We start from the raw sequence: 18,501 nt of genomic DNA, 5'->3' as shown, positions 1-18,501 counted from the left end.
GTGTGTGTGTGTGTGTGTGTGTGTGTGTGTGTGTGTGTGTGTGTGTGTGTGTGTGTGTGAGGGGGGTCAGAGGAAAGGGAAGCAGGCTGCTGAGCCGTCTCCGTGCCGGAGTGGGCCGTTAATTAAATATGAGGGACAGACAGGAGGGCTGACTCCCCCCTCTCGTCCTCTCCTCTCCCTCCCTCCCTCCCTCCGCCTCCCAAGCCCCTGGCTACTGGGGCTGTGGGAGGGAGGGAGGGAGGGAGGGAGGGAGGGAGGGAGGGGTGGGGAGGGAGGGGTGGGGAGGAGGGGGAGAGAGTAGGGGCGCCGGGCTAAGCGTCTGGCTGCCTGTGGAAACTGTAAACCGTGGCTCTGCGGTCAGACCAGAGAGACTGGCGGATAAGGTGTTTTTGTATAGCTTTTTTTGTGTGTGTATGTGTGTTTGAAAGGGAGGATTTCTTTTTAACAGGGTATTATTAGCCTCAAAGGGAGCGGTAGTACCATCTTGGTCCATCACACTCCTTTTAAACAATCTCACACACACACATACACACACACACAGAGATCACTGATATACAGTGAGTGCACCCAGCCCTCTTCTATAAATGAAGGGGTTATTCTTGCTTTATTTTTCCTCTTCAATCATCTCACTCCCTAATCTCTATCCATCTCTCCCTTTGCTTTGCTGCTCCCTACCTATCTTCTTCTGTATCCTTTTCTCCCCCTCTCTCTCCCTTCCCTCTCCCTCTCTCTCTCCCTCTCTGTCTCGCTCTCTCTCGCTCCTCTCTCCCCTCTCTCTCTCTCCATCTCAGCTGCCCTGGGGTTGCGCTATGGGAGAGAGGAACAGTTTGTGTGTGTGTGTGTGTGTGTGTGTGTGTGTGTGTGTGTGTGTGTGTGTGTGTGTGTGTGTGTGTGTGTGTGTGTGTGTGTGTGTGTGTGTGTGTGTGTGTGTGTGTGTATGTCCTTGCGTGTGTATAGCAGCAATGGCGGCAGTGGTGCATCCTCCCTCAGTATGAACGGAAGCTCCTCTCCCTCCCTCTCTCCCTCCCTTCCTCCCTCCCCCCTCGGTCCGTAGCCAATCAATGAGGGGCTTTCAGCGCCGGCGGAGGCCCGGCGAACAGAGAGGGATCAATAAGTTATTAGCACCATTCTGTCAGCTGTAATGTGGAGATTGATCGGGAGGCCGCGACTCCCGGCCCACCTCTTCCCCAGCCTGATAAAGATGACAGATTAACGGAATAAGAGGAGGAATTAAGGAGTCTTGCTTTCTGAGCTGTCAGCGGTCCTCCGTGGGAAGGAAAGAGAGAGAAAAAGAGAAGAGAGGAAGATAGAAAGAAAGATAGAAAGAAGGGATGAGGATGGAAGGAGGAGAGGAGAAGAGGCAGAGAGAGGGAAAGAGAGTAAGGGGTGTCCCTGTGGTTGCTTGACTGCCTCTGTGGTAGACGAGTGAGGTGGCTAGGCTAGTACTCCCTCTGTTAAAGCCTTCTTCCGTTTTTTTCCTTTCTCTCTCTCTGTTCTCATCCCCCATTCTTCCCAGTAGGAGTTAACTAGTGTAAACCCGGTTGGGCAGGGGGCAAAAAAGGATTCTGGCAGTTTTGGATGAAGGACAAAGGGGAAACTTGCTAGCTAGCTGGTGCGCCAGACAGGAGATGCAAATGGTAACAAAATATCTTTAGTTTGAGTGAGGGAAAAAGATGAGCCAGAAAGAAGCCCTTGCAATGTCCTTAGCACTAAACATCATTGATCCCCAGGTAGGAGACTAGTTAGCAGGAGAAAATAGCAACTTTGGCTAGTCTGTTAGCAGTTAGCAATGTTTAGCCTGAATGGGGTTATACAGGTAGAAGACTAGCAGGAGCAAAGTAGAAACTGTGGTTATTAGCATTGGTGTTGGGAGTTAAGGACCAGCTCAGACTGGTTTAAGCAGCCAGGTCGCTCAAGATTTACTGCAAAATTAGACGTCCGTCCAGGTAAGCAGGACATCGGCAGATGACGTCAACACCGTCCATTAGGGGGCAAGAGTGAGCGCTATTACAGTCAAGTAGGCTTGGGTTTTGCTAGGGCGTTTATCGACAAGGGTTTGGATGTCTGATTCTGCAGTGAGACTGTGAGAGCTTGCTGGGTTTAAGGCGGGTTTCGGTGTTAAATGGAAGCGCCAAAGCTTTAAGAAGCACCATTTAATTGGCTTTAAAAGCTTTCCGCCTTAAAATCCCTGACCCTCAGGCAATGGCTCAGAAGAGACACTGTCTTCTGTGAAGTCAGCCCAAATGAAAGTGTGTGTGTGTGTGCAATGGAAGCTTTAGGTCTGATATAGGCTACTGTATTAAAGGTTTGATAAATCATGTGCAAAATAATCAAAAGTATTATTGTTGTGCATTTAGACACTGTAAAGGCCAATGGTTGGAATAGAGATGGGAGAAGGAGGAGAAGACAGGAGTGTTTCATTCAAGTACCACCTCTCTCTATCTCTCTCTCTATCTCTCTCTCTATCTCTCTCTCTGTCTCTATCTCTGGGGAGGGGTAGAGAGTGAATCTCCTCATGCCCGGAGAGGAAACATCAAACAGGGGGATCATTAGTGAACCTCCTCTCCCCGACACCAGGTTTCCTCTCCTCTCCTCCACAAAACCAAACAAAAGCCTCCAAGACGCCAACTCTACCACTCCAAACACACTTTCATGCACAGGCTTGCTTTCTTCCACCTCTCTCTCTCTCCCTCTTTCTCTCTCTCTCTCGCTCTTCTTCTCTCTATGTCTCTCACTCTCTCACCCTTTATTCTCTCTCTCTTCCTCTCTCGCTCTTCTTCTCTCTATGTCTCTCGCTCTCTCACCCTTTATTCACCTCCCTCTCTCTCTTTCTCTCTTTCTTTCTCTCTCTCTCTCTCTCTCTCTCTCTCTCTCTCTCTCTCTCGCTCCTTCCCCAAACTGTTACCACAAAGTTGGAAGCACAGAATCGTCTAGAATGTCATTGTATGCTGTAGCATTAAGATTTGCCTTCACTGTAACTAAGGAGCCCGAACCATGAACAACAGCCCCAGAGCATTATTCCTCCTCCACCAAACTTTACAGTTGGCACTATGCATTCGGACAGATAGCGTTCTCCTGGCATCCGCCAAACCCAGATTTGTCCGTCGGACAGCCAGATGGTGAAGCGTGATTCATCACTCCAGAGAACCTGTTTCCACTGCTCCTGAGTCCAATGGCAGCAAGTTTTACACCACTCCAGCCAACGCTTGGCATTGTACATGGTGATCTTAGGCTTGTGTGTGGCTACTCGACCATGGAAACCCATTTCATGAAGCTCCCGACGAAATGTTATTGTGCTGACTTTGCTTCCAGACACAGTTTGGAACTCGGTAGTGAGTGTTGCAATTGAGAACAGACACGTTTTACTGTGCTACATGCTTTAGCACTCGCCTGTCCCGTTCTGTGAGCTTCTGTGGCCTACCACTTTGCGGCTGAGCCGTTGTTGCTCCTACACGTTTCCACTTCACAAAACAGCACTTACATTTGCCCGGGGAAGCTCTAACAGGGCAGAAATTTGACTAACTGACTTTTTGGGGCCATGTTGAAAGTCACTGAGCTCTTCAGTAAGGCCATTCTACTGCCAATGTTTGTCTATGGATATTGAATGGCTGTGTGCTTGATTTTATACACCTGTCAGCAACGGGTGTGGCTGAAATAGCCGAGTCCACTAATTTGATGGGGAGTCAACATACTGTTGTATATATAGTGTGTTTCACCTCCTCTATTCCTGACCGGGGGACTGTGAAGAGACCTCTGATTGAATGTCTTGTGTTGTACCGATGAGTGTTCGAACTGTGTCCCAACTGCTTGAACAGACAGTTCGGTACCTTCAACACCTCGCACAAGACCGATAGTGATGCAGTCAATCTCTCCTCAACTTTGAGCCAGGGGAGATTGTCATGCATGTTATTGACATTCACCCTCCGTGTACATCTAAGTGCAATACGTGCTGCTTTGTTCTGGACCAACTGCAATTTACTCCAATGGACTCCAATCAAGTTGTAGAAACATCTCAAGGATGATCAATGGAAACAGGATGCACCTGAGCACAATTTTGAGTCTCATAACAACGGGTCTGAATACTTTTTGTAAATGTGATGTTTCTGTTTTTTTTTTAATACTTTTGCAAAAGTTTTGCTTTGTCGTTGTGGGGTATTGTGTATAGATTGACGAGGGGAAAAACAATTGAATACATTTTTAGAATAAGGCTGTAACCTAAATTTTTTGGGAAAAAGTCAAGGGGTCTGAATACTTTCCGAATGCACTGTATAGGGTTACACATAGCAGTTTAGTCTCCTAAACTTGCTCGGTTGCCACGTTCAATAATAGATCTAGATGAGGTTTAGGGTTGAGCAAGTGATTTGTTTCAAAAACAATGCCCTTCGTTTTTGCGATATTTAGCACCAGCCTATTGCTAGTTGCCCATTCTAAACCTGACTGGAGCTCTATGTTAAGGGTGTCATTTATTTATTTTACTGTCGTATCCGATGTGCACACTGTTGAGTCGTCAGCGTACATAGACACACAGGCTTTATTTTCTGTAGACCTTGCCACATACGTCTCGTGTTTGAGCCATTGAATTGCGACTCCACTTTGTCTCTATACGGACGCTTTGCTTGTTAGATTGCCTTATGGAGGGAATAACTATACTGTTTGTATACGGTTATGTCGCCTTGCCATGATTAAATGTGGTGGAACGTGCTTTCCTTTTTGCGCGAATGCTGCCATCAATCCACGGTTTCTGGTTAGGGAAGGTTTTAATAGTCACAGTGGGTACAACATCTCCTATACACTTCCTTATAAACTCGCTCACCGAATCAGCGTATACGTCAATGTTATTGTCTGAGGCTACCCAGAACATATCCCAGTCCACGTGATCGAAGTATGCTTGAAGCGTGGAATCCGATTGGTCAGACCAGCGTTGGATAGACCTAAGCACAGGCGCTTCCTGTTTTAGTTTCTGCCTATAGGAGCGGCGCAACAAGATGGAGTCATGGTCAGATTTGCCAAAAGGAGGGCGGGGGATGGCCTTGTATGCATCGCGGAAGTTAGAGTAGCAGTGGTCGAGTGCGTTACTCGCTCGTGTACTGCAATCGATATGCTGATAGAATTTAGGTAGCCTTGTTCTCAGATTAGCTTTGTTAAAATCCCCAGCTACAATAAATGCAGCCTCAGGATATATGGTTTTCAGTTTTCCTAAAGTCCAGTGAAGTTCCTTGATGGCCGTCTTGGTATCCGCTTGCGGGGGGATATACACAGCTGTGACGATAACCAAGGAGAGCTCTCTTGGGAGATAATACGGTCAGCATTTGATTGTCAGGAATTCTAGGTCTGGTGAACAAAAGGACTTGAGTTCTTGTATTTTGTTACAATTACACCATGAGTCGTTAATCATGAAACATACACCCCCGTACTTCTTCTTACCAGAGAGATGTTTGTTCCTGTCGGCGCGATGCACTGAAAATCCTGTTGGCTGTACGGACTCATATCCCGGATATGTCTTTGGAAGCAACTCTTGCCATAATTTCGTCGACTATGCTAACTAGGGACTGTACATTAGCGAGTAATATAGTCAGGAGCGGTGGGTGGTGTGTGCGCATCCGAAGCCTCACTAGAAGACCGTTCCGGCACCTTCTCCTCCGCGTTGTTTTGGGTCGGCCTCTGGATTCAGTTCAAATGCTCTGGGAGGTGCAGACAAAGGATCCGCTTTGGGAAAGTTGTATTCCTGGCCGTAGTGCCGGTTGTGCTGGTAAGTTGACGTCTCTCTGATATCCAATAGTTCTTCCCGGCTGTATGTAATAACACACACAAGGTTTTCTGGGGTAACAATGTAAGAAATAATACATAAAAAAACAAAATACTGCACAGTTTCCTAAGGACTTGAAGCGAAGCTGCCATCTCTATCGGCGCCATCTTTGTTATCAAAGCGTTTTACTATCATTCTTTATATTTTCCATAGTATAGTTTCTTCTTCTTTTTGTTTGGTTTAGTTACGTGATTTCTCAATTCACTGTATGTTTGACAGGCTGCTGTGCTGTCAGACTTACAGTATTTGCTATTCCCTTTGCCCCATTCCTCTCAGCCATACAGTTTTTCAATCATCTATCCATGAGGATTTGGCAGTTCTAACAGTCAGTTTTGTTGATGGGCGCAACCGGAAAAAGCAGTTTCATAAATGCTTCAAGAGAGACCGAGAGAAATGGTAGGAAGCAGTTGCATTTGGCTTGGCCGGCAGTATGAGGAAGAGAGAGAGAGAGAGAGAGAGAGAGAGCGAGAGAGAGAGAGAGAGCGAGAGAGCGAGAGAGAGAGAGAGAGAGAGAGAGAGAGAGAGAGAGAGAGGAGCCCTTGAATTTAATTGAATTGAGACAGAGGAAGAGACAGAGAGACAAAAAGAGAGGGCGAGAAAAATGACAAATGGCTCCTTCCTTCCTGCTCGCACCACATGCTTTGCACTCTGCATCCCCACCCACTCTTATTAGGCGGATATTGATTTGAGGTCTGTTTGAGGCCAGGATGGGGGATGGAGTTGTAGAGGGGGGAAGAGGGGGGATAGAGCGGGGTTGGTGCTATAATTGTACACTAGATGCGCTCCTCTCTGGTGGGGGGGGGGGTTAATGCGAGACGAGAGAACTCCCCCATGACCCCGATTGGAGGAGTGTTCGAACGTACCTGCAGGGTAAATAGAGAGGGAGAGAGAGGTGAAGAAAGAGGACGAGTGTGTGTTTGTGTTTCAGAGAGAACGTAGAGAGAGAGGGAAACACTCAGGGGAGAGAGGCAGAGAACGAGAGAGAGGCATGACACAATAAACTGAGGAAGAATGAAGCTAAGATTTGTGATGAAACGAGGACAGAAGCCACGGTTGACTTTCTCGTGACTCTGACTGCTCCTCTTTGACTGCGAGGTTTGGAGCATTCATTCTTATAAGTAATAGCACAACCAATGGCTTTTGTGATGACTGACGAGGGCAAGAGAGAGGGAGAGAGAGAGAGAGAGAGAGAGAGAGAGAGAGAGAGAGAGAGAGAGAGAGAGAGAGAGAGAGAGAGAGAGAGAGAGAGAGAGAGAGAGAGAGAGAAGAGGGAATGTAAGACAGAATGTTAAGAATAGTGTGGACGAGAGAGACAGAGCAAGAGAGCCACAGAATTCCCTCTCTTCTCACGCACACACACACACACACATGCACTCATGCACGCACACAAACACACACACACACACACACACACACACACACACACACACACACACACACACACACACACACACACACACACACACACACACACACACACACACACACACACACACACACACATGTGTGAGTAACCCAGGCAGATCTGTCATCCTCTGGAGCACAGGGCCCCTCTCATCTTTGACAGAACAGGCACACCTTCAGGCACCCGTGGCTTCTCCCTCTCTGTCCCTTTCTCTCTTTTTCTACCCATCTCTCTCTTTCTCTACTCATTCTCTCTCTCTCTCTCTCTCTCTCTCTCTCTCATCTCTCTTCTCTCTCTCTCTCTCTCTCTCTCTCTCTCTCTCTCTCTCTCTCTCTCTCTCTCTCTCTCTCTCTCTCTCTCTCTCTCTCTCTCTCTCTCTCTCTCTCTCTCTCTCTCTCTCTCTCTCTCTCTCTCTCTCTCTCTCTCTCTCTCTCTCTCTCTCTCTCTCTCTCTCTCTCTCTCTCTCTCTCTCTCTCTCTCTCTCTCTCTCTCTCTCTCTCTCTCTCTCTCTCTCTCTCTCTCTCTCTCTCTCTCTCTCTCTCTCTCTCTCTCTCTCTCTCTCTCTCTCTCTCTCTCTCTCTCTCTCTCTCTCTCTCTCTCTCTCTCTCTCTCTCTCTCTCTCTCTCTCTCTCTCTCTAAGCACCAACCATGTATTTTTGTTCACAGATGACCCTCTAGGCAAGAGGAGAGCCTACTCCCCCAACAGCAGCAGCGAGTGCCCGTCAGACAGCAAGAAGTCACGCAGCGTGTCCCCCAAAGGTAAGATTCCACGTGTGTGTGTGTGTGTGCGTGAGTGTGTGTGTGATGTTACTGATGTGCTGAAATATGTTATGTTTAACCCGAGAAGGAAAAATAATATAAAGAAGTTTGGTGGACAAAGATGTGTTTGTGAGAAGGATAGAGGAGGGTAGGGATGGAGAGGTGGAGGTAGAGGAGGAGTGGAGCGTCATTGATTTACAGGAAGGAGAGAAACTGGGTGTGAGCTGGTGTTGAGTGACAGTGTGGGTCAGTGTTACAGAGAGGTTAGCCTCTGTACGCACACACACATACACAAATAGACATACGCACACCCGTGAAGGATCCTCAGAGAATTTCATACAAATAAAACTATACTAAATATAATCACGTCACCAAATAATTGATTAAAACACACTATTTTGCAAAGTAGCACCATGGTGTTACCGGAGGATAGCTAGCTTCCGTCCTCTTCTGGCTACATTGACTTCAATACAAAACCTAGGAGGCTGATGGTTCTAACCCCCTTCTATAGACTTACACAGTAATTATGACAACTTCCAGAGGACGTCCTCCAACCCATCAGAGCTCTTGCAGCATGAACTGACATTTTGTCCACCCAATCAAAGAATCAGAGAATGAATCTAGTACTGAAAGCATGAGCTACATCTAGCTAGCACTGCAGTGCACAAAATGTGGTTAGTAGTTGACTCAAAGAGAGACAATAGTTTAAATGAAGGAGAAGCAAGAGAGAAATACACCTCCGGTGTAACTGCTTACTTGACTGTACACTGTAACGTTACTGCTTGATAGTAGCTGGTTTACTAACGTGCTAGTTCTATTAGCTATGCTGACTATGATTTCACTTTAGCTAACATGGTGACAACAATGTAGGCTGTGTTTAACGGTTATGATATGGTTTGGCTTGGAAAGTTTTTTGGGGGCCTGGTCACATACAGCTGATGTGTTGTGCATTGAAGTCCACAAGGGAATGGAAGAGGTGAGAGGAGGAGAGCGCGTAGATGCGAGAAGGAATACAACGTGGGTGCCGATTTTGTTGACAAATGGAACAAAACGAGGATAAACTTACCTGAATTTGTCCGATATAAACTGTTGGACTAATGATTACACCCTACATTAGCTAGATTCAGGCAAGAGTGTGCAAGGCGGTATTGAATGTCACTGTCTGTCCATGTGTCACTGTCTGTCACCTCAAATTGGTCTCTCGACCTGTGTGCACCTACATTATAAACTTTCATTCATAGTCTAGGTTGTAGCAACCTCATGATGGTTACAGGGAACATTTGAGTATCATGTAGTAGCCTAAATTTATCACTGCTACATTGAACTGGGTGAATGGAATATGAATGAGAATCATCCAACATCCTGTAATAGAAATAAGGCCATGCTCATGAAAAAAAAATCGTCCTTCCTCATCTTAAACGGCACTGACCGCCACCGGCGCACATACTAACACATACGCGCACGCACTTGACACGTTCTCGCGTTACCTCTCACAGCCCCTCGCGTTCTCCTGTATTACGGCTGGTTTATACCTCGTCTATTGACATCTCTGTAGACAATTAGAATGCGACAAGTGTCGCTGGTCAAAACAACATATCCTTTATACTCCGGTGGAATACCTGTAGACCGTCGCTTTCCTTGTCGCAGACAAACGGAAAAAAGTTCAACTGTGAACCTGTCGCTGCGTCCGTTGTCATGGTTACCCGGCAGACCCCGATGATGAAATCCTCCGGTAGAATGCACTGCTCTTCTTTCTTCACACTCACAACTGTAAGCTATTTTCTGTCATTTCCTCGCCATTAACTTGTAAATCATGATCATGTTGTGAGTTTATTTTACTGTAATGATGAATAAAAATGTGCTACAGTTAAGACATTGTCAGCAATGATGTGGTCATTATTTGAGCTGGCTAGCCAGGCAGCTGTCTGCCATAGGTCATTCTCACCATCTTTTTCAACAAGCTAGAAACGAACCAACACATTGTTTATAAAGTTGCTTTTAGTTGCCTGGTTTGCTAGATTGACATATACTAAATACACTTTTAAACGGATGGGTTTATTGGTGTTAAAATACACCAGTTAGGTTATTTTGGACCACCAGGGTGCTGATGTCATGCAGCCTGTCGTTTTTGTGTGTAAACTTTTTCATAAGGACAACGACAAGTTTGCTGTCAGACGACAAGAGAATGTTCATGATGTCACTGCGACAACCGTCTGTAGACATGTCGATAGACCAACGGTAAACCAGCCTTTAGAAAGATATGTACAAGCCATCAGGAATGGCTACTTCCTTTCCTTACCTCTCTCATCCAGTCGCTTCCCTCCCATTCATTTCACCCTTATGTGGTGGGAAACTGGCGTCTCTGCGAGGAGCCGTCATGGCCACCCTGTCTTGTCTCTGGTGTCCTGACTGGCTTCCTCAGTCACTGATGCATCATACAGCAGGCAAAGTCAAGGGCAGCCCACCCCTATCCTGCCCGTCTCTAAGGCAACACAAATGGCATGCATGCACATACACAAAGACAGCATAGGCCGCACACACACAGAGAGACAGCGCACCACACACAGATGAAAGCACACACACACACAAACACAGTACAAACACAGTACTTCCATCAGTACTATCCACTCTTGCTGTGCATCTTAGTTGGTCATAACTTCAAAAGGTCAATGTTTCAAACTTAGGAAGGAATAGCATGATTAGGTGCGAATAGCTTACCATACGATTGGTGCTTCTCACCATCTTTTTTCTAAATTGACCTTGTGTTATCACCGAGTGGTTTCAATCTGTCCATGTTGACTTGGTGTATACGTAGTGCTGAGGTGTGTGTTGAGTAGAGTGGTGCTGTGCTGTGCTGTGTTTGGTGACTTTTGCCTCGTGCATGACCTCTGACCTGGCTGAGCCGTCACTGGAGGAACATACATTAGAGTATCCACTAAAGCCTTGCTCACACTGCGAACCTCGATGCTCCAATCAGTTTTGTTTTTCAAATCCGTTTTGGAATATTGACTTTCCAAACAGCAAGTTACAAGTGACCAAAACGGATGTGTGTGTGTTCAGACAGCAGTCATTTGCTGACATGGCTACGCTAGTCGTCATAGTCATGAAGGGTGTGTGCGCGCAGTGGTGTATGCTAATCGGTGTTGGTGCTCATGCTTCCTGTCACTCAGAAGTTATGTAGCAAGCTAAGGTGACCAATACAATGCCTAATATTGCCTAAGAAGAACGCCTCTTTCAAAGCCTAAATGGATAAGTTGATCCAACTTTCAAAACAAGTCTTTTTTGATAAGGCACAGCAGTCAACTAGCTAGCTGTGTAGCGTTCTAGCGAATTCACTAATTTGTTTGTAAACGATTAACAGGCTAGTTAGCTACCACATGTCAAACTGTCAACAGAGTAGCTAGTAAGCAACAAGATATGCCAAATAACATTCTAAAAACCACTTTAGGGCAAATAAATCAGATTTGACCATTCAGACACAAGTCGTATGGCCAGGAATCAGATTTGTAACTGACTTCAAACCACCTACGAAGGTGATTTCAAATGTGGCTTGAAATATCCGATTCCATTTGCTTTTTGGCTGTTCAGACTGCAGGAAAAAGAACAGATTCGGACCAGTTCGAAACAGTATGAAAATGCACGGCCTCATACCGTAAGTCACTCTGAATGAGAGCGTCTGTTAAATGACTTAAATGTGTTGCTTGCGTGCGTGTTTGTGTGTCTTGCCGGAGGAGTGGTTGATTAAATAAGCTTTAGAACACGGCTGATCTCATGGCTCAGCCTTCTGAGCCACATCCTCGTGTGTGTGTTCCTTCTGTCCGAGGCACCTCTCCGGAACACTTGATGGGGGAACATAATGACCCAAGCAAATGGAAAAAGAGATATGAGATAAAGAGATAGATTGGGAGCTGAAAGAGAGAGAAAGATGGGGGTTTGTTGGCACCCCTTTCAGAGCTTATAAAGAGAGAAATGCAGACGGGCAGAGACAAGTTGACACACACACACACACACACGCACACACACGCACACTCACGTCATTACACACAATAATAAAGGCACAAATCAACTTTAACTAAGACAATCATGCAAACACCACACTGCCCATAGGAAGAAACAAATGTGACTGCCACACACGCGCTCACACACCACACGCATACACACCTGAGGGTCCCTGGGTGGGTGGATTAGTTGGAACTTGGCGGGGGAGACAGAGACAGCGTGCTTATCCTCCCCCTTCCCCCTTCCCCCCGTCCTTCTTCTCTTCCTCCCCTCCTCCCTCCCTTCTCTCCCCTTCTCCCTCCCCTTCTCCCACCCACGCCACTCTTTCTCGCCTGCCTGGGGCCAGGCTCGGGTTTCAATGAGGAAATGGTAAATATAACCCCCTCATCCTCCTCCACCTCCTCTTCCTCTTCCTCCTCCTCCTCAACTGCCAACCACTTCACCCTCCCTCCCTTCTCTCCCCCAAACCTCCCCCTCCTATACCTTTGACTCCCAGTATCAAGTTACTGCTGCCAGAGCTCAGAGCAACACTGGAGAGAGAGAGAGAGAGAGAGAGAGGGAAAGAGAGAGATAATGGGTAGGGAAGGGGGAGACAGGGGATGGGGAGAGGCAGAGAAAGATGGGGGGGGAGGAAAGAGGGGAGAGAAAATAAGCAACACAGAGAGCGGATATCACACATCACACCGCCTCTTTACAACCAAAGCACAGCGACATCACACCACAAACATACATATGCTCACACATTTCCACTCAGGAAACAGTTCTGTATTCATGCAATATAAGATCAGAGTGACTTCTACATTACCCCACACAAAGCTCATTATACTATTGTCCATAGTTGTTGACCATTTTGAAATAATTGGTGAATGTCGGCCCCATTCCTTTTTGATGGATTAGATGTATTTATGAAGAGTTTTTGCTTCAATGAAGGATAGCTTTGTATTGAGCACCCTGTTTTGGTATTATTTAGGTCATGGTGAGATAGTGGTGGGTTCATGGGTTCATGGTGAGATAGTGGTGGGTTCATGGGTTCATGAGGAGATGGTAGTGAGATTTTTATTTTATTTAACCTTTATTTAACGAGGCAAGTCAGTAAAGAACAAATTATTTTTTACAATGACGACCTACCCTGGCCAAACCCTAACCAAGGCAGCGCTGGGCCAATTGTGCACCTCCCTATGGGACTTCCAATCACAGCCGGTTGTGATACAGCCTGGAATCGAACCAGTGTCTGTAGTGACACCTCTGCACTAAGATGCAGTGCCTTAGACCGCTGTGCCAATCGGGAGCCCGAGCAATGAGATGTTGATAGTGATGTTAATAGTGAGATAATTATGAGTTATTGAGATAGTGTTGAGCTAGTGGTGACTTAGTGGTGAGTTAATGGTGAGTTAGTGGTGAATTCGTGGTGAATTAATGGTGAAATTGTGGTGAGTTAATGGTGAGTTAATTCATGAGATAGTGTTATTGGTCAACGATGAGTTCATAGTTAATGTTGCGTTAATGGTGTGCTAACTCTCTTCCTGCCCCCCCCCCCCCCCCCCACAGAGAACTCCCACACCCCCGTGCTGGAGGGAGGCGGCCACAGTCACATGACCCCGGAGGAGCACTACAGGCGGATTATGTCAGCGCTGAACGAGCAGGGCTCCTACGAGGAGCAGCAACAGCGCCTCTACCAGCTGGCCAACAACATGGGCCTTCCCAGCCATGGTGAGACTAGTGTGTGTGTGTTTGTGTGCTTGTGTGTGTCCACCTAGACACGCGCACACGTGTGTGTCGGTGGATGCTGTCCTAGTCAGGGTCTAGTCGTGAAGCCTACCCTCCTCCTAAACATCCGCTCGTTATATCAGAACTTCAGGATTCAGTCACCTAACTACCTTATTTAGGCCTGTCACACACCAGAGCTATACACACACCTGACCCTAGTCAACCACTGCTAGTGGTGACCCCGGGGTTGTGGCCTTTTCTCCTGTGGCATCTGTTTGTGCGTATGCCACCATGCCAGTGTAAATCTCCAGCATGGAGACTGCTGTCATTTCTATTTGGGGTGCCAGCCCACCCAATGTCAAAATGTCACTCTGGGTGATTTGTGACTGATGCTGTGCTCCGATTTAAACAGCACTCCTAGCCAGCACACACAGATGCCGCTATCGATCCGCTGCTCACTCACTGGCTGTCAGCCAACGCTGTAAATCTCCCAATACCATGTAAACCATGAGTGTGTCCTTTTTCTTAGGTTTTTTTTTTCTTTCTTTTTTTGCGGGAGTTGAAATTGACATCTCTTAACTTATGGTAAAACTGGGTTGGAACTGGAAAGATCGAATATGAAAATTGGGGGGACAGTAAAACATGTGGCAGGGTGTATTTTCGTTTCGCCACCACTTTAAACTTGCGGGGCCTCAATTGTTATCCTTTCCTCTGTTTTTAAAAGAATGTAACATTAATTGCGGCCAGGATTTACGACTCCATTTGCGGTAGCATAAATCGAATCAATTTCACATCCCAGCCCCAAACGTAGTTTGAGCTACTTTTATTTTCATTTGATTAGTAATGATTTTTAATTGCAGGCTGCAAATCTAAGGGGCGAAGCCTATAAAGGCTTTACTGGCCTCCGCCCTGCATCTGAGAAGAATTAGGGCTGAAGTGCAATGCATTTTGGGGGTTCAATGGCCCAGGGTGCCATATTCTCCCCGTTTCCCTTCCCAGAAGGCGCTCTGTTTTCAATGCAGACACTATGGCGCAATGCAGACATCTCGTGGGGATGCTCTCTCTCTCTTTTCAGTTTCAACAAAATCCTCTACCTTCTTTTCTGCCCACATTCCTTTTTATCTACAGTTTATCTATGCCCTTCGAGGTGTAAAATAAATAAATAAGGTTAGGGGTTAGGAGTTAGGTAGAGAGAGAGAGAGAGAGAGAGAGAGAGAGAGAGAGAGAGAGAGAGAGAGAGAGAGAGAGAGAGAGAGAGAGAGAGAGAGAGAGAGTTTTGAGTTTGAAATAATCTTTATTGGGTCTGGGAGCCCACCACACAATAAATACTCATACAAAACCACAGTTACACATCAATTAAAAACACAACTCCAACTCCTCCTCCACAGTAACTAAACACAACAGCCTCTGAATACCCCATATACTCAAAAACAGATCAATATTGTTGACAAGTTTATAATAGGCAAACTCAACCCTTAGTCTCGCTGCCACCATTCCCTCCAGCATTCCCACCACATCCACAGACCCTTGTCCCCGAATACTGTTCTTTCGGGTCTTCCATATCGCTAATTTTGCTGCCCCTAACACAAAATTAAGCAACACAACGACACCCTTTTGACTGAACCTGTACTTTGGCCCAAATATATACAGTTGGGAAGAGAAAACCTCTCCCAACGTTGAGAACCAGTCAGTGATCAGGTCAATCATCCCGACCAACCTGGGACACAGTAAAAACAGGTGTGCCAGAGTTTCAGACTCTGCACAGAATGGACACCCTTCCCCAACAGTAGGGTCCAGGTGTACCAGATGCATGTTGGTGGCTATAGCTCCATGTATGATCCTCCATTGGAGGTCAGCTGTCCTCTTATCAATCGGCAGTTTGTATAATGATCGCCAACAGCCTTTTGGGGAAGCACCTGGACCAAGCACACCCGCCCACCTCGTCGATTTTACCCCTTCCAGGGAAGAGGCATGGGACACCTTTACACATATTCTGTACATGGCCTTCTTTCCCACCTCCTTGAAATCCCCCAGCTCCGGGGTATCGAAGGAAAGCAGCATCCCCACGTCCTCCTCAAATGCCCCCACCGCAGCACTAACAATCAGTGCAGGGAACACATAATCCAGACCCTCCTTCCACCGATCAGAATTGGAAATGTCAGTCACATACTGACGATGAAGAACTGGCAAGGAGTCACAGACCTCAGCGACGACCTTCCTCAGTAGGCGAGATGATCGGATCCCCGCTCTTTCTCCCAGCTCCTCCAACGATCTGCTCCTGCTCTGCATCAGATGACCCAGCTTGGTGCACCCGACACCTAACAGGCATGAACGCAGGCTGGCTGAACCCAGAGCACTGGACTGGATGGCAGTGTTATAAAAAAGAGGCTCTTCAAAAAGCCACATCCCTGGTAGCGTGCCGGCCTTACGGGACTTGACCAGAATCCTCCAAGCCTGCATAACAGACTCATAGAATGGAGTCAGGCCATTCAACTCACCCCCCTCCAGCTTTAAGAGGAAAAGGTGCTTGTCTAAGCCCAAACAGCCTGCTCTCCTCATCAGTGCGTAGGCTGTGTCGACCCAGCTAGAACCGTCACTGTACAACAGTCTCTGGGCTGCTTGAAGCCGGAAAGCCATGATCCTAGAGGAAATGTCCACCAGGCCTTGCCCCCCCTCGTGCAGTGGCAGGTACAAAGCTGCAGCTTTGATCCAGTGTTGTCCAGACCAGAAGAAATTGACAAGGGTCCTCTGAAGCTCTTGTATCAGACCCTTTGGTGGCTGCAAAATCATTAGTCTGTGCCACAGGGTAGAGGCAGCAAGATTATTAATTACCAGTACCCTTCCCCTATAAGACAACTGGGGTAGCACCCATTTCCATCTTGACAGTCTGGCACACACTTTCTCCACTACACCCTCCCAGTTCTTTTTCTGAAAGACATCAGAGCCTAGAAAAACACCCAATGTCTTCATCCCATCTCTGCCCCACTGAAGCCCCCCTGGTAACCGTGGAGCGGACCCTATCTGAAGCTGACCTGCCCACAGCGCTTCACTCTTTCCCCAATTGACTCTAGCTGAGGAGGCACCCTCATACACCATTAAAGCGTCTGAGAGAACCTTAACATCCTCAGCCCCTGTAATAAAAACTGTCACATCATCTGCATACGCAGACAGTGCTATCGTGGGACCCTTCATTACACCTGGCACAGAGAAACCAGTAAGCTTCGCTCTTAAAAAACAAAGCATTGGTTCAATCGCCAGACTATATAACTGCCCTGAAATTGGGCATCCCTGCCTGATACCCCTTTGGACAGGGATGGGGCAACTCAAACCACCCCCCACCTTCACCATACACGAGGCCCCAGCATACAGTAAATTCATCCAAGACAAAAAAACATCCCCAAACCCAAAGGCTTTCATCGTTTTGAACAAATACTGGTGGTCCACTCGGTCAAAAGCCTTCTCCTGATCCAAAGAAAGTAAACCCACATTTACATCAGACAGTTTACAAATGTCTAGAACATCTCTTATCAGAAACAAGTTGTCAACAATTGAGCGATCAGGTACACAGTAGGACTGGTCCTTGTGGACCAACAATCCCAGATACTCTTTCAACCTGTTTGAAAGACATTTTGAAACTATTTTATATTCTGCACACAGCAAAGCAACAGGTCTCCAATTTTTTATGAGAGCCAAATCCCCCTTTTTTGGCAACAGTGAAAGCACCGCACGTTGACAGGATACAGGAAGAGAACCCTCATGAAAAGATTCACACACCACTTCATAAAAATCCTCCCCAATAGACCCCCAAAAGTGCTTATAGAACTCAGATGGTAAACCATCAATGCCAGGGGCTCGGCCTGTTGAGAGCTGCATAACTGCTGTGGACAGCTCTTGCAGTGTAATGTCAGAGTCCAATGCGACTCTCTGTTCAGGTCCCAATTTAGGAAGACCATGTAACAACTGTTCAGTACACAGAGAGTCACAATCCTCCGCCTTATAGAGGGCAGAGTAGAAATCCACGGCATGTTGACGCATTTCACTGTCATCCGTGGTCACCTTCCCATCAGGGAGACGAAGGCAGACCATCTGTTTACGTTGTAATGTCGACTGTCCAAGGTTAAAAAAAAAGGCACTAGGAGCATCCATATCCTTGAGGGAAGCGAAACGAGACCTAATCAAGGCACCTTTCACTCTTTCATGCAGAAACGACCTCAGTTCATGTCTCTTGTCCTGTAAGTTCATTACTAGTCCAGGGTCATTCTGAGTGAGCAGCTTCAATTCAATTGATTTGATGTCCTGTTCAAGGGCATTGATAGTCTCTTTAACTTCAATTTGAGACAAAGCAGTATACTGTTGACAAAATACTCGTATTTGGGCCTTCCCAACATCCCACCATTGTCTCAAGGACTCAAAATTCCCTTTTGTAACCCTCCATTTTTCCCAAAACAACAAAAACCTTTCACAAAACTTGACATCATGTAACAATTTAACATTAAAATACCAGTAAGGTGATGACCTTCGTGGACAGGACAAGTGAATATCAACAGTTATAATGTGATGATCAGAGAAACCCACAGGAGTAATGGCACACCTTCCAACCCTACTACAGTATTGATCAGATACGTACAACCTATCTAACCTTGCTGCACTGACACGACCTTCATTCACTTTCAACCATGTGTATTGCCTAACTTTTGCATTCCTTACTCTCCACACATCAGAAAGCTCTAACTCAGTTAGTAAGCCAGACAGGAAAGTGGCTGACCGCAGGTGAGGTTCTTCAGCGTTGCGATCAACAGTAAAATCCACAGTACAGTTCCAGTCC

The 18,501-nt window shown here is 46.7% G+C and overlaps 1 protein-coding gene across 4 annotated transcripts in view; it reads left to right on the top strand.

Annotated features, from left to right (window-relative positions):
* The window catches only part of LOC139542101 (sterile alpha motif domain-containing protein 11-like), a 100,612-nt gene that overhangs the window by 49,193 nt on the left and 32,918 nt on the right, over positions 1-18,501 (top strand). For all 4 annotated transcript variants that reach the window (XM_071347136.1, XM_071347135.1, XM_071347134.1 and 1 more), the window contains exons 5-6: positions 7,878-7,970; positions 13,518-13,679. In XM_071347136.1, the coding sequence (XP_071203237.1) occupies positions 7,878-7,970; positions 13,518-13,679 (255 nt within the window). The remainder of the gene's footprint in view (positions 1-7,877; positions 7,971-13,517; positions 13,680-18,501) is intronic.

The sequence above is a fragment of the Salvelinus alpinus genome, chromosome 17, assembly GCF_045679555.1.
Source record: "Salvelinus alpinus chromosome 17, SLU_Salpinus.1, whole genome shotgun sequence".
Lineage (NCBI taxonomy): Eukaryota > Metazoa > Chordata > Actinopteri > Salmoniformes > Salmonidae > Salvelinus > Salvelinus alpinus.
The sequence above is the reverse complement of the archived record's forward strand: the minus strand, read 5'-3'. Positions and strand labels throughout refer to the sequence as shown.